A 14,064-nucleotide genomic window follows, 5' to 3' on the forward strand; every position below is an offset into this window, starting at 1 on the left:
CCTGAACTCTGGGCCTGGGCACTGTCCCTCAGCTCTTCAGCTCAAGGCTACCCCTCTGCCACTTGAGCCACAGTGCCACTTCCAGCTTTTCTGTTTATGTGGTGCTGAGGAATCAAACCCAGGCCCTCATGCATGCAAGGCAAGCATTCTACCACTGAGCTACCTTCCCAGCTCATATTCCTTGTTCTTAATGGGTCTGGCTAGATGCCTTAACAGATAATAGGGTTAGCTATTGCCAGATAATATTACTAGCATCCATCAGATTTTTATATTGAAACAAAATATTTTAGTATAGGATTTTCTTTAGAACTCCTAATCTTAGATATTTCTGTACGTGAAGTGTAGTATAGAAAATGTAGGGCCAAGTCCTCCATTCCTTGAGGTACCTGATAGTACTAATGTCAGCTTTCAACCTTTTGTAGTTTTGTAAATAAGTCAGTTGGGAGCATGTTAAAGAAAATAAAGATGTTCCATAGCCCTTGAGTATTGGAGATCTTGCAAATTAGCTTGATCTTTAACACTTTCATGTTGTAGTGCATGTGAATATGAGTGCATATGTGCACATACGTATTTGTGTGTGTGCTAGTTCTACATCTTGAACTCTGTGCCTTGCTGTCTGAGATATTTTTTTTTTGGTTGTTGTTGGTGGGGCTTGAACTCTGGGCTGTCCCTGAGCTCTTCAGCTCAAGGTGAGCACTCTACTACTTGAGCCACTGCCCCACTTGTGGTTTTCTGTTGTCTAATTAGAGATGTGACTCTCTCAGACTTTCCTGCCTGGGCTGGCTTTGAACTGTGATCCCCAGATTTCAGCCTCCTAGGTAGCTAGGATTACAGTTGTGAGCCACTGGCACCCGGTTTCACTAATATTTTTGTTAGAACTGGAGCTCTACCACTGGAACCATGCCTCCGTTTCCAACTTTTTGCTTGTTAATTGGAGATAAGCATCTTTGAATGGGATAGCTTCAAACAGCAGTCCTCAGATCTCAGTCTCTTGAATAGCTAGAATTATTGGTGTGAGCCACCTGTAGTTGGCTTTTAACAGCATTAAAATTTTTTTTTTTATTGTAACGGGATTTGAGATCAAGACTTCACAATTGCTTAGTAACTCTACCACTTAAGCCACAACTCTTCTCCCCTAATTTCTTTTTCTCTTTTAAAAAGTTTTATTCCGAATGCCTATTTGTAGAAGGTAACATAATTTTATAGATCATTAGAAAAATTCAGTTCTTTTAAAAATGTTACAAAACAGTAGCCTGTGACTATACATTTACTGTGTACCTTAAGAAAAATAAGTTGATAGTGTGCTATAATTACACTGCAGAAAACTTTTTATTCTACCATACAAAACTGACCAGGGGTAGTGACTGAATTTATAAATGTCCATGAAACCAGCTATTTAAATGTAAATGTATTATTATTATTTTTTTGTTGTTGTCGGTTGTGGGTCTTGAACTCTGGGCCTGGGCGCTGTTCCTCAGCTCTTCAGCTCAAGGCTAGCGCTCTACCACTTGAGCCATAGCGCCACTTCCGGCTTTTTTCTTTTTGCTTATGTGATGCTGAGGAATCGAACCCAGGGCCTCAGGCATGCAAGGCAAGCACTCTACCACTGAGCCACCTTCCCAGCCCCTTGTAAATGTATTATTTAGCATGGAAGAACATAAATATTCAACTGAACTTTTATGATTCATTTTCTGAATTTTTGCCGTCTTTTTTGTTGTTGTTGTTGTTGGTCAGTGGGGCCTGAACTCTGGGGCTGGGCGCTGTCCCTGAGCTCTTCAGCTAAAGGCTAGCACTGTACTACTTGAGCCACAGCCCCACTTTGGGCTTTTTCTGCTTATATGGTGTTGAGGAATAGAACCCAGGGCTTCATGCATGCAAGGTAAGCCACCTTCCCAGCCCTTGCCATCCTTTTCTTAAAAGTAATTTACATGATAATTATGGAAGTAAATTTTTCTAAATATTTTAGAAAATAAATTGACATTTTTTTTAGCTCTCCTAAATATGTTAATTGTGATAAGTACTTACAAAGGTGGGCACCAGTGGCTCAAGTCTGTAATCCTAGCTACTCAGGAGGCTGAGATCTGAGGACGGAGGTTCAGAGGCAGCCCAGGCAGAAAAGTTTGTGAGTCTTATGTTCAATTAAGCAGCAAAAGCTGGAAGTGGAGGTATGGCCCAAGTGGGAAATAAGTATTTTTGGACTAAGTTAATGGGTCCTTGGTGTTGCACAGACCATTCCAGAGGTTGGCTTCTGTGATAAAGGAATGTTGTAAGCATCAACAAAACAAGTTAAATGCAATGGATGAAATATAAAGCTCTCGTTGGTGTTGAGTTGGGAGGTAAAAAACAGTAGATTGAGTTGGGAGGCATAGATTGTGAGTGATGGGAATCTGACATACTCAAGAAAGAGATTTGACTATGCATAATATGTTTTTAGAGATAGGCTGTGACCAGACTGGTATTTTAGAGAAAGAAGTTGGGGCTGCACACATGGCTCAGTTGGTAGAGTGAAAGCGTCAGGTATGGAGTTTGAGTCCTGGTCTTGTACTTTTTTTCTTTAACCAAAACAAAGGGGGCTGGGAAGGTGGCTCAGTGGTAGAGTGCTTGCCTTGCATGCATGAGGCCCTGGGTTCAATTCCGCAACACCACATAAGCAGAAAATGCTGGAAGTGGCGCTGTGGCTCAAGTGGTAGTGCACTAGCCTTGAGCTGAAGAGATGAGGACAGTGCCCAGCCCCAGAGTTCAGGCCCCTTGACCAACAAAAGAAAAAGAAAAAAGAAAAAAAAGAATAGAGAATGAAGTTGATCTTGAGGCTGAGTCAGGGAAACAAATTAGGTTTGATTCCTCCTCCCCACAAAGGGTTTCACGTATCTAGACCAAACAAACTGGCCTTAACTGGCTATGTAACACAGGCTGACCTCAAATTCAGTAGTTTCCTCAGTGGTGGCATTATAGGCATGTACCACCCTACCTATCACTCCTAGTAAACAAGAGATGAAAGAGCTAGAATTATAATGAAGTATGCAAGAAGAATCTTGGGATTTAACCGGATCTTAGGAAAAATGACTAGACGAAGGATAGAAAACAGAAGGAAGGAGTTTTAGTTGACGCTGCCCTTTTGAGCCTGGTTGACCGATATAATGGTGAAAAATGTTTCCTTCAATACTTACTACTTCCCTTTCCGTTCAATGGGCCATTTTAGAAATTTGTGGGAGAATTTTTCATTGCTCTTAATAGTATTTTCCCATTTCTAAAATGCCCTTTCTGCCACTCCACCATTTTTTTTTGGGGGGGGGGGTCCAGTGGTGGGGCCTGAACTCTGGGCCTGGGCGCTGTCCCTCAGCTCTTCAGCTCAAGTCTAGCTCTCTACCACTTGAGCCACAGCGCCACTTCCGGCTTTTTTCGTTTTGCTTATGTGGTGCTGAGGAATCGAACCCAGGGCCTCATGCATGCAAGGCAAGCACTCTACCACTGAGCCTCCTTCCCAGCTCCTCCACCATTTTTTTTATTGTTATGATAAAGGTGATGTACAGAGAGGTTACAGTACAGAAGTCAGGTAATGAGTATGTTTTTGGTTGTTATTGTTGGTTGTGGAGCTTGAACTCAGCCTGGACGCTATCCCTGAGCTCTTTTGCTCAAGGCTAGTGTTCCACTTTGAGCAACAGTATCACTTCTGGTTAATTGGAGCTAAGACTCTCTTGAACTTTCCTGCTTGGGCTGCCTCAAATCTAAGATCTCAGCCTCCTGAGTAGCTAGGATTTCAGGTGTGAGTCACCAGCGCCTGGCATGAGTACATTTCTTTTTGAACATGCTACCCCTTCCCTCATTCTCATTTTCAACAGTGTCTAGTGGCTACTCTACAATTAGTAAAGAGCACTACTATAGCTATAAAATGTTGAAAAATAGAACAGAATTTATAATATAATGTATCATGGGTGCTGTGAGGCAAGAAGGAAGAGAAATAAAGAAAAAATGAAACAATATCAGGATAGTGCTAGAAGTGAAGGAAAAGGAGGAACTAGTTTCACAAGTAAGCCTTAACAGCTATATATATACACACACACACACACACACACACACACACATATACATATGTGTGTATGTATAAATGGTGTATTTATTTTTTTTGTCGTGGGGCCTAAACTCTGGGTTTGGGCACTGTCCCTCAACTCTTCAGCTTAAGGCTAGCACTCTACCATTTGAGCTACAGCGCCACGTCCGGCTTTTTCTGTTTAGGTGGTGCTGAGGACTCAAACCCAGGGCCTCCTGCATGCAAGGCAAGCGCTCTACCACTGAGCCACCTTTCCGGCCCTAAATGGCTTAATTTTAACCTCTTCATTATATTCTTTCTTAAAAGTCTTAGTCTCTATAACTTCTTCAGCTTGCGCTGAACTCCTGAAGTTCTGGGTTAGAGCTGCTACTAAGCCTGGTAATTTTTTAACCCCTTTGAATATTTCAGTGGGCTGCATGTGACTGTTTGGATTGTGCAGTGTCATATAGGAGTGGTAACTTAATGATCTTCATTGTGCTCTCCCTCACCATCTTCCCTCCTCTCTCTTCCTGTATTTTTAATCATTTTTTTCCCTCGCCTTCCCTTTCTTCTTTCCTTTCCTCTTTCTCACTCTCCTTCCCTCTTCCCCCCCTTTTTTTTTTTTAGCATTTGGGATTATTCTGCCATTAATGAATAGCTATGTCACTTATATCCCATTGCTGATTTTCTTCCTTTGTGTTATATAATAAATTTTCTTTTTTAAAAATAGAATCTTAGCTGGACACTGGTGGCTCATGCCTATAATCCTAGCTACTCAGGAGGCTGAGATCTGAGGATTGCGGTTCAAAGCCAGCCCGGGCAGGAAAGTCCGTGAGACTCTTACCTCCAATAAACCACTTGAAAACCGGAAGTGGTGCTATGGCTCAAGCCAGTAGGGCGCTCGCCTTGAGCTGAAGAGTGCAGAGGCAGCACCCAGGCCCAGAGTTCAAGCCCTACAACCGACCAAAAAAAAAAAAAGAATCTTATTGTTACTATTAAGGTGTTGTATAGAGAGGGATTACTATTTTATAAGTCAGATAGTGAGTACAATTCTTTTTGGACAGTGTCACCCCTTTCTTTGCTTCTAAGTTTTAATGCAGAATCTTCTGATAATTTTTTTTTTTTTTTTTGGTCTGGTCATGGGGCCTGAACTCTGGGCCTGGGCGCTGTCCCTCAGCTCTTCAGCTCAAGGCTAGCACTCTACCACTTGAGCTACAGCGCCACTTCTGGCTTTTTTCTTTTTGCTTATGTGGTGCTGAGGAATCGAACCCAGGGCCTCAGTCATGCAAGGCAAGCGCTCTACTACTGAGCCACCTTCCCAGCTCCTCTTCTCATAATTTTTGAAGGTATTTAGGCAGTAGTTAGAACCAAAATTGCCCATGTGCAGACAAGTTAGCCAGCTATATCCCAGCAGTGGCAATTGTAACATGATATTTATTTAAGATGCAGTCTAACCAGAAAAATTAAAATATAAAAAAGAAAATTGGTCTCTTTAAAAAAAAAAATCAGGGGCTGGGAAGGTGGCTCAGTGGTAGAGCGCTTGCCTTGCAAGCCTAAGGCCCTGGGTTCAATTCCTCAGCACCATATAAGCAAAAAGAAAAAAAGCCGGAAGTGGCACTGTGGCTCAAGTGGTAGAGTACTAGCCTTGAGCTGAAGAGCTGAGGAACAGCGCCCAGGCCCAGAGTTCAGGCCCCACAACCGGACCCCCCCCCAAAAAAATAAAAAAAAATCATCAGTTGCTTAAAAGTGAAGAGGGCACTAAGTGTCTCCTCCTTGAGTCCAGGGTCTCACCCCAGCTCTGTGCAGGGAGGAGATCTGATGGAAGTGTAGAAAACTCCGAGGAGTCCACTAACAGAAGGCCAGAAATTATCTTCCAGTAAGAGGATAGATAATCAAATAGTTGATTATGGAGACTAATATACCTTGATTTTCTATTTCTTCCACTCCCTCCTTCCCTTTTTCCCCTCCCCCCTTTTGGTACTGTGGCATGAACTCAGAGACGTTCTTGGGGGGTGTGTGTGTGTGTGTGTATGTGTATGTCTGTGTGTGTGTGTGTGTCTGTGTGTGTCTGTGTGTGTGTCTGTGTCTGTGTCCTGGGGCTAACTCTAGGCCTGGGCTTTTGTGCTCAAGGCTAGTGGTCTACCACTTAAGCCGTGTGTGTGTGTGTGTGTCTGTGTCTGTGTGTCTGTGTCTGTGTCTGTGTCTGTATCTGTATCTGTATCTGTATCCTGGGGCTGACTCTGGGCCTGGGTTTTTGTGCTCAAGGCTAGCGGTCTACCACTTAAGCTGTGTGTGTGTGTGTGTGTGTGTGTGTGTGTGTGTCTGTGTGTGTGTGTCTGTGTCTGTGTCTGTGTGTCTCTCTCCTGGGTCTGGTCCAGGTCTGGGCCTGCGCTTTTGTGCTCAAGGCTAGTGTTCTACCACTTAAGCCATAGCTTTTTTGGTAGTTCATTGGAGATCAGAGTCTCACAGACTTTCTTACCTTGTCTAGCTTTGCACTATGATCCTCAGATCTCAGCCTCCTGAGTACCTAGGCTTACAGATGTGAGTTTAGCTTTTTTGCTTAGCTGGCTTTCTAATTAAGCCACGTAAGCCATCTATTTAAGAAATCACTTTGGAATTTTTGGTGATTAATTGGACATACCAATCTCATGGATTTGCCGGCCTGGGCTGGCTTTGAATCTTTATCTTCAGATCTCATTCTCCTGAATAAATAGAACTACAGGTGTAAGCTACTACTATTGTTAGCTCCTTCCTTTTTAAAGAGTATTGTACATACCAGGCAGGTGCATGCCACTATACCTGGTTTATTATTGCTTCTGAAATGTTACTTTTGAAATGCATTGGCTTTATCATTTTAACTTGACCCAAGGTAATTTTTTTTTAAAGCATCTCCAGTGTACAAATTGCTAACCAGGAAGTGAGGAAGAGGTAGAGCAGATGCTGTTGAGATATGTGAGGAGGTCCTTGATAATAAAATGGTGCATGCCTATAATTTCAGAGGGGAGGTGGATACTGGAGAATCTCCAGTTAGATGCCAAGAATCCTTGTCTCTCAGGGTAACATGGGCTATTCCAAGTCAGTAAGAGAAACGTAAATGTGTTTTATTCATGTCTATTGCTCTAAAGCTAATAGAGAAAAATCTTTAATTTGTCTGCTTCTGCTTGCTTCACTAGTTGACTCTATATCATATATATATATAGTGGTCATGAGGCCTGAACTCTGAGCCTGGATATGTTCCTTAATTCTTCAGCTCAAGGCGAGCACTCTACCACTTGAGCCACAGGGCTATTTCTGGCTTTTTTCTGCTTATGTGGTGCTGGGGAATTGAACCCAGGGCCTCATGCATGCAAGGCAAGCACTTTACCACTGAGCTACCTTCCCAGACCCTGACTCTGTATCTTGTTGCCTCAGATAAATATGAGAAAATGATTAGTTTGGAGAGTAGGGTAGATTTAATTTCACTTTGCTTGCTGTATTGCTATAAATAGGAATTTAAAAAATCTCGTTCTTAGGATTTCAGTTGAGAGAAAATAAAGCACTAACAACATACTCTGTTGTACATTCTGGCTTGAAATTTACACTTCATCTTGACTAATTTTATGGAGCTATTTTTCTCTTCAACAGGTTTCTTCACATATAGAATTCTTTGTAAAAATACGGAGAAGAATGGCAGCAGAAACTCAGACACTGAACTTTGGGCCTGAATGGTGAGTTTTAAGTCTCATCCTATTTGATAATGCAGTATGTAGTAAGTTAATAATACAGGTACTGGGTAGTCTATAAATGTGCATGTTTTTGAAATTTTGCTTTATGTGCCTAGTTCAAAATAACATGGCTAGGTCAGTAATAAAATTATATTTGGTAAATGATTATATTCTATTATTTTATTGATTTTTTTTTCTTGGTCTGGTTATGTGTTGGTAATGGAATTAAAACTCACCATAATCCACCATCCTAGAACATTGTTTATGTTTTAAGTCTTTGTCTAGGTAAATATAAGTTTATATAAATAAAATTGTAACATTTTAATATCTATATGTTTTCTGCTACAGTTCTGTTTTGTAATTGCTATTCATAGACTTGTTTGAAAAAATAGTTTTAATTGAAGTGTTATTTAAATTTTATTTTATTGGTGGGCTAGACAGGTGGTCCAGAATTATACTGGCTATTAGCAGTAGCCCAGCTAGAATTGAGTTAGCACTTGCCATAATAACAATTAATTGACCTTTGAGTCTCTTACAGATTGTTTGGACCCGAATATGGAATTCTCATGGAATTTTGAGATCCATCACATTGTAGTGTGACTTTTCCCCCCTCTTCTTCCTTTTCCCCAAAAGTTGATGATTGAAGATCCTCTCTTCAGTGGCGTGAATAATGATAGTTACTTTTTCCATTCATACTTCGAACAACCCCTTGGGTAATGTCAGAGACAGTATTTATAGTTGATGAGCTGGATTAGTGCCTTAAACGTTCATGATTATTGAGGTGTGAAGGCAATTTGGTAAGACTTTCTGTAGTAGTTCCTGATTTGAGGATTCTTATGCATACTTACCCAGTGGTATACATTTCCTTTTTTATGTATTTCCTAGATTTCCCTAACCTTTCTAGCTAACATTTAGAGACTGAGGAGAAATTACTATTTGAGGGTTGATGCAACTTCTGTAGTTTGAGTTTATTTTAAAAAATACTGACCCAAGTGATGCTGCACTTGTATTAGTACTTTCTATTTTAAAGAGCATTTTACTACCAAATTAATATTTACAAAAATAAAAAATTATAAGTAATAGAGAAGGTATAGCCAAAATTTCACCATCTGTGGTAATCTCTGTAAATATCTTGGTGTATCTTTCCAGGTGGTTCTATGTATCTACTTGTATATATATGTACACTTATTTTCACAGAAATGGGATCATACTGTAACTCAATTTTGTAACTTAAAAAAATCTAAATCAAAGCCATCATTTTTTAAAATCAATAAATATTTCTGTTTTGTTAAATAGTTTCATTGTATGGATGTACTATCATTTATTTAACTAGTCCTCCAGATATAGTACGTAGAGATTGTTGTCAGTTTTTCATTATTATAAAAATATTTTAATGAGCTTTTTTAATAGTTGAATCTTTATTCACGCCTTACTTATTTTACCAGGTGGATTTAAATTCATGTAGTTCACTTTGCAAAGCACTTCATGTGCAGCTCTTCTGCTGTTACTTGAATTTATAATTCTTGTATTCATTTATAAACCTTATGTCTTTTTCTTTACAAAAACATAGTAAACATCTTTTAAAGTGTCTTGTCAATAGGTAAAAATAGCAACACCAGAAATTAAGAAAAACAAAACAAATTGGTAATATTTGTTATTTGACATTTAGCTTGATGTTTTACATCATAGGTTGCCAAACTGCAGTCCATGGGACTGTAAGTAAAGCTTTTGTAAAATTTTGTAAAGTGTTACTGGAAGGCAGCCATTCCCATTTGTTTCTATCTTACCTGGTTACTTTTATGCTACTTTGACAGGTCTAGTAGTTAAATTAGCTTCTCAGGGCTTAAGTAATTTCTCTGACCCTAAACAGAATAATTTGGCTGGCTCCTGCCATACAGCATGCATTCCTAAACAGCAAGTCATTTCTAGGTATTTCTGTGTCTTTGAACCATCTGTCAGTAGTCTCTTACACACTCTCATTTTCATTGGTTCTCTGAAGTTTTGTTTGATGGTATTTTGTTTGATCAGCCTAGTGTTTTAGGCAAAATTTGAATTGAGATAGTTTTAGCAGTGGGCAGTAACTGATCCCTTCCTAAAGCCAGTAGTGTTATCTGGTTTTACGTCTGTTACCCTGCAAGTTTACCCTAAGTCACAGAAATTGCTAATAAACTGAGGAATGAAAGTATAAGTGGACACTGCTTTATTGGTGTCATGTATCAAAATTTCTTGAAGCTCTTAAAGCATTGACCCTGAGCTAGAAAGCACAGTATGATAGGGACTATTGTCATGTTTTTCTACATGTAATCGTTCATTATGGATCTGAGGGAAGTATCAAGGATTTCAGTGATTGCATTGAATTGAATGTGTATCTCTGAATGATACAGAAACATTTAGTGATGTTCTTTCCAGGAAGGTCATCATTCTTGTAATGAACAATGTAAAATATGTTTAATGAGAGATTGATAAAATAAAGAGATTTATTTGTATGTGGGGGCAGTTGTGAAGATGGGAGAACACTGAAACTTGTGGTGGGGCTAGAACACACCTGTAGGTTTAGACCTGACAATCGATAAAATCACTAGGCTACAGATTATATTTGGATAAAGAAATTTTTACAGAACCATCAAAACAACTTAAAAGGATGTGATAGATTTAATGGAGAAGTAAATCACTCCTACGTATGAATTAGTCACTTTTTACAGCCTTTCTTAAATGCTACTACCATAGAACTTTCCTGACCGTCTGTACAACTTGCCCTGTGTCCCTCTTACTCCCTATCATAACTCCTTCAGTGGTCTGTAGAAAATGTTACATGCCAAATACCCTGTGCACATATTTTCTTTATTATTGATAGCTCATCCTCTATTCCCACTAGACTGTGAGCTCCAATGAGGGCAGGTATCTGGACTGGATTTTTGTATAGCTTGTTCGTTACTGTATCTCCAGTGCCTGGCATATAGTTAGGCACTCAATAAATGTTTATTAAATGAATAAGTGAATTGTTGGAAAGTAAACTTGTTTTTAATGTTTTGCTATTGAAAGTGATATGTATATACACGCCTCTGAATGGTTTGTTTGTATTTGAGTCCTTTCCTTGAAAAAATTTCTTGGAGGTAGAATTGTTAAATCAAAACTTCCATTTTAGGGTTTTTGGAAGATAATGTGCAGACTGGCCACCAGAAAGATTGTATGAACCTGATTTCCATCCTGTGTGTTTACTTTATGTTTGATGAAACACTTAAGTGGTTATTAATGGAACTTTTTTTTTTGTATGTGCTTATGGATCTTACATTGTTATTTACAGTAACAAATCTACCCATTCTGATAATCTGGGAGGAAATTATAGTAGTACAGAAGAAAAAAGAAAACATCCAAATTACCCTTAATACTATATCCCAAGAGCCTTTGCTAGGGTTTTGATTTTTATCCTTCATCTTGTTTCTTTGCAAATGTGTACTTTAAGGCATACAAGAAACCAACAAATGGCTCTTGTTTAATACAGTTTTTTTTTTTTTTTTTTTTCCAGTTGTGGGCCTGAACTCTGGGCCTGGGCGCTGTCCCTCAGCTCTTCAGCTCAAGGCTAGCACTCTACCACTTGAGCCACAGCGCCACTTCTGGCTTTTTTCTTTTTGCTTATGTGGTGCTGAGGAATCGAACCCAGGGCATGCATGCATGCAAGGCAAGCGCTCTACCACTGAGCCACCTTCCCAGCCCCAATACTGGCTTTTTTTTTGAGAATCAGAAGCCTCAATTTTAGTCTAGATGAGGACTTTTGAGATATGGTGGTGCTGTGTAGCTTAGGCTGGCCTAAAACTCCCTGCTCCAGCCTCAGCCTCTGAATGCAGAGATTACAGACATGTACCACGATGTCTGGCCTAGACAAAGACTTAATTGTAGGGAGCATTATTATAGTGACCTGGCTACAGAGGATGCTTCTTTGAGGTGGTTTCTTGTATCACATATCCATGGTCTTCAGGAATTCTTCCCAGATCTTTTCTTGTCAAAAAGAGGGACTTACTCTATTTTCCCCAGAGCACTTAGTTTATACCTGTTAAAATGGTCACCTTTTTGTGGTTTATCTCTTTCGTATATGTGTTTGCTTTAGGAAAGCTATACTGTAAAAAAACGAAAACATAGTATTTCCCCATTTAGTAAGTTGGTGGTTTACTTTAGTGCTTTAGTCAGAAGTAGACACACTAAATTTTGTTGAATGAAGGCCTTTGGGAGAGTGTGTTGGGGATAAGATCATGTAAACCTGAGATTGCTAGCTTACTATCTGGAATTTTTGTGGAGAAAATGGAGAAGTTTTGGAGCATAGAACACATTATAATTCTTAGTTTACAAAAGGGTGAGAGGGTAGTAAGCTTAAAGAGGCAGTAAAGTAGATATTATGCAAGAGTATGTTTTAGAAGAGTATATTAAGACTGGTTCAGAAAAACATTTTACCAAATGCTTGCTACATTCTGTATCAATATCTAGATCCCAGTCTCACTCTGTCTTGCATGCTCCTTCCACTTCTCTGTTCTTCCCATTTAAGCTTTCTTCTCCCTAGCATCTGTACTCTGCATTGTTGAAAAGAAAGTTTGGAAAATGTTTCTACAGCAAAAAGGGCATGTTTGAAGACGTATTATCAAGAAGCTGCAGATGTAAAAGGACTCAGATGTTTGCCTTTACTGTAATACGAAGTGTGGGAGAAATGTGTTTGGGGGCTGAAGAATCTTTGAGTTTTATTTGGTCATGGTGTGTTGGTGAAGGATTAGAGTTTTCAGGTGTGCATTTTAAATAAGTAATTTGTTGTAATGTGAAGATAGACTAAGACTAGTTAATATCATCAAGGATACTGTTACAGAAATAAAAGCATAGCAACAATTAGGTCACTAGATAAAGAGATGGCTTGAGATTTGGGATTCAGTAAGATGTGAATGGGAATAGGAGAAGTGAAGGCCGAATCCCAGACTCTTTAATTTAGTGGTTGAATAGATGGTAGTGTCCTTCCCTCTGGAAATAGAAGCAGTAGAGTTTGGAATGAATAGACTGACGAGAACAAGGTTTGGGACATTTGGGGCTTGATGGACCTGTCACTGTGTGAAGAATCAGCTGGATTTGAGAATCATGAGTTTATACAGAAGTACTGTTTGTGGTGGTGTTGTGTTTTGTTTTGCTGTTCATGGAGCTTGAATTCAGGTGCTTTCCACAAGTTTCTATTTGCTCAAGGCTAGCACTCTATTATTTGAGCCACAGCTCCACTTCTGGCATTTTCTGAGTAGCTTATTGGAGATAAGAGTCTCATGGACATCTCTGCCTGGGTTGGCATCAAATTGTGATCCTCAGATCCCAGCCTCCTGAGTAGCTAGGATTACTGGTGTGAGCCATTGTTGCCCAACTTCCTTTAGCCTTTTTGCTGAAGCCTAGCACTTTTCACTTGAACCAAAGCTTCACTTCTGGCTATTTATTGGCTAATTGGAGATAAGAGTCCTGCCTGGGATGGTTTTGACCCTCAATCCTCAGATCTCAGCTTTCTCAGTAGCATGAGCCACTAGCACTAGACCCAAATTGCTTAAGCTGAAGTTTGTGGCTTGAGCAGCACTTAAGTGAAAGTTTGAGAGCCATCGTGAGGTTTTAAGAGTCTTAGTGGTACCATTCATTACTACTAAAAAGTATAACAGAGCCTTCTGTGTTAGCAGATTTCAGTGCAGGCCAGGGAGATGATGACCACGAAGATAGAAAAATTCTCTTGAATTTTCTGTGTTAAGGTTATTAATGTTAAGGTTATTAATCACTTTGCAGAGTAGCGAATACCAGGTAACACTGGGTTTGAAGTGACAGGAAAATGAGGATGTAAAATACTTTTGTAATAAAGAGCAGAGTTGAGCATAGCTAGAAGTAGAATGCTGCACTAAACAAGTTACTGAAGTGTGTTTAGAAATGGAGGGCAAAGTACATGGTAAGGGAATGAATGTTTAGAAGAGAAGGTTGTATGGAGGAGGTAAAGATCACTGATGGGCTTTCAGCTTTCCTAAGTATCTGTAGGGTGAGGGTCTTTGAGTAGAATTTGTTGCCTGTTGAGTCAGCACACCCATCATTCTAACACAGGCAATCCTCTTCTTAATTGGCTCAGTTTCTTCATAGAAGTAGGAGAAATCAGGCTGGGAAGGTAGCTCAGCGGTACAGTGCATGCCTTGCAAGCATGAGGCCCTGGGTTCGATTCCTCAGCACCACATAAACAGAAAAAGCCGGAAGTGGTGCTGTGGCTCCAGTGGTAGAGCGCTAGCCTTGAGCTGAAGAGCTGAGGGACAGTGCCCAGACCCAGAGTTCAGGCCCCATGACCAGCCA

The 14,064-nt window shown here is 39.9% G+C and overlaps 1 protein-coding gene across 1 annotated transcript in view; it reads left to right on the forward strand.

Annotated features, from left to right (window-relative positions):
- The window catches only part of Gigyf2 (GRB10 interacting GYF protein 2), a 154,299-nt gene that overhangs the window by 23,229 nt on the left and 117,006 nt on the right, over nucleotides 1-14,064 (forward strand). Inside the window, exon 4 of the mRNA XM_013022428.1 lies at nucleotides 7,652-7,734. Coding sequence (XP_012877882.1) covers nucleotides 7,694-7,734 — 41 coding nt within the window. The 5' untranslated portion in view covers nucleotides 7,652-7,693. The remainder of the gene's footprint in view (nucleotides 1-7,651; nucleotides 7,735-14,064) is intronic.

The sequence above is a fragment of the Dipodomys ordii genome, unplaced genomic scaffold (genome assembly GCF_000151885.1).
Source record: "Dipodomys ordii isolate 6190 unplaced genomic scaffold, Dord_2.0 Scaffold1, whole genome shotgun sequence".
Lineage (NCBI taxonomy): Eukaryota > Metazoa > Chordata > Mammalia > Rodentia > Heteromyidae > Dipodomys > Dipodomys ordii.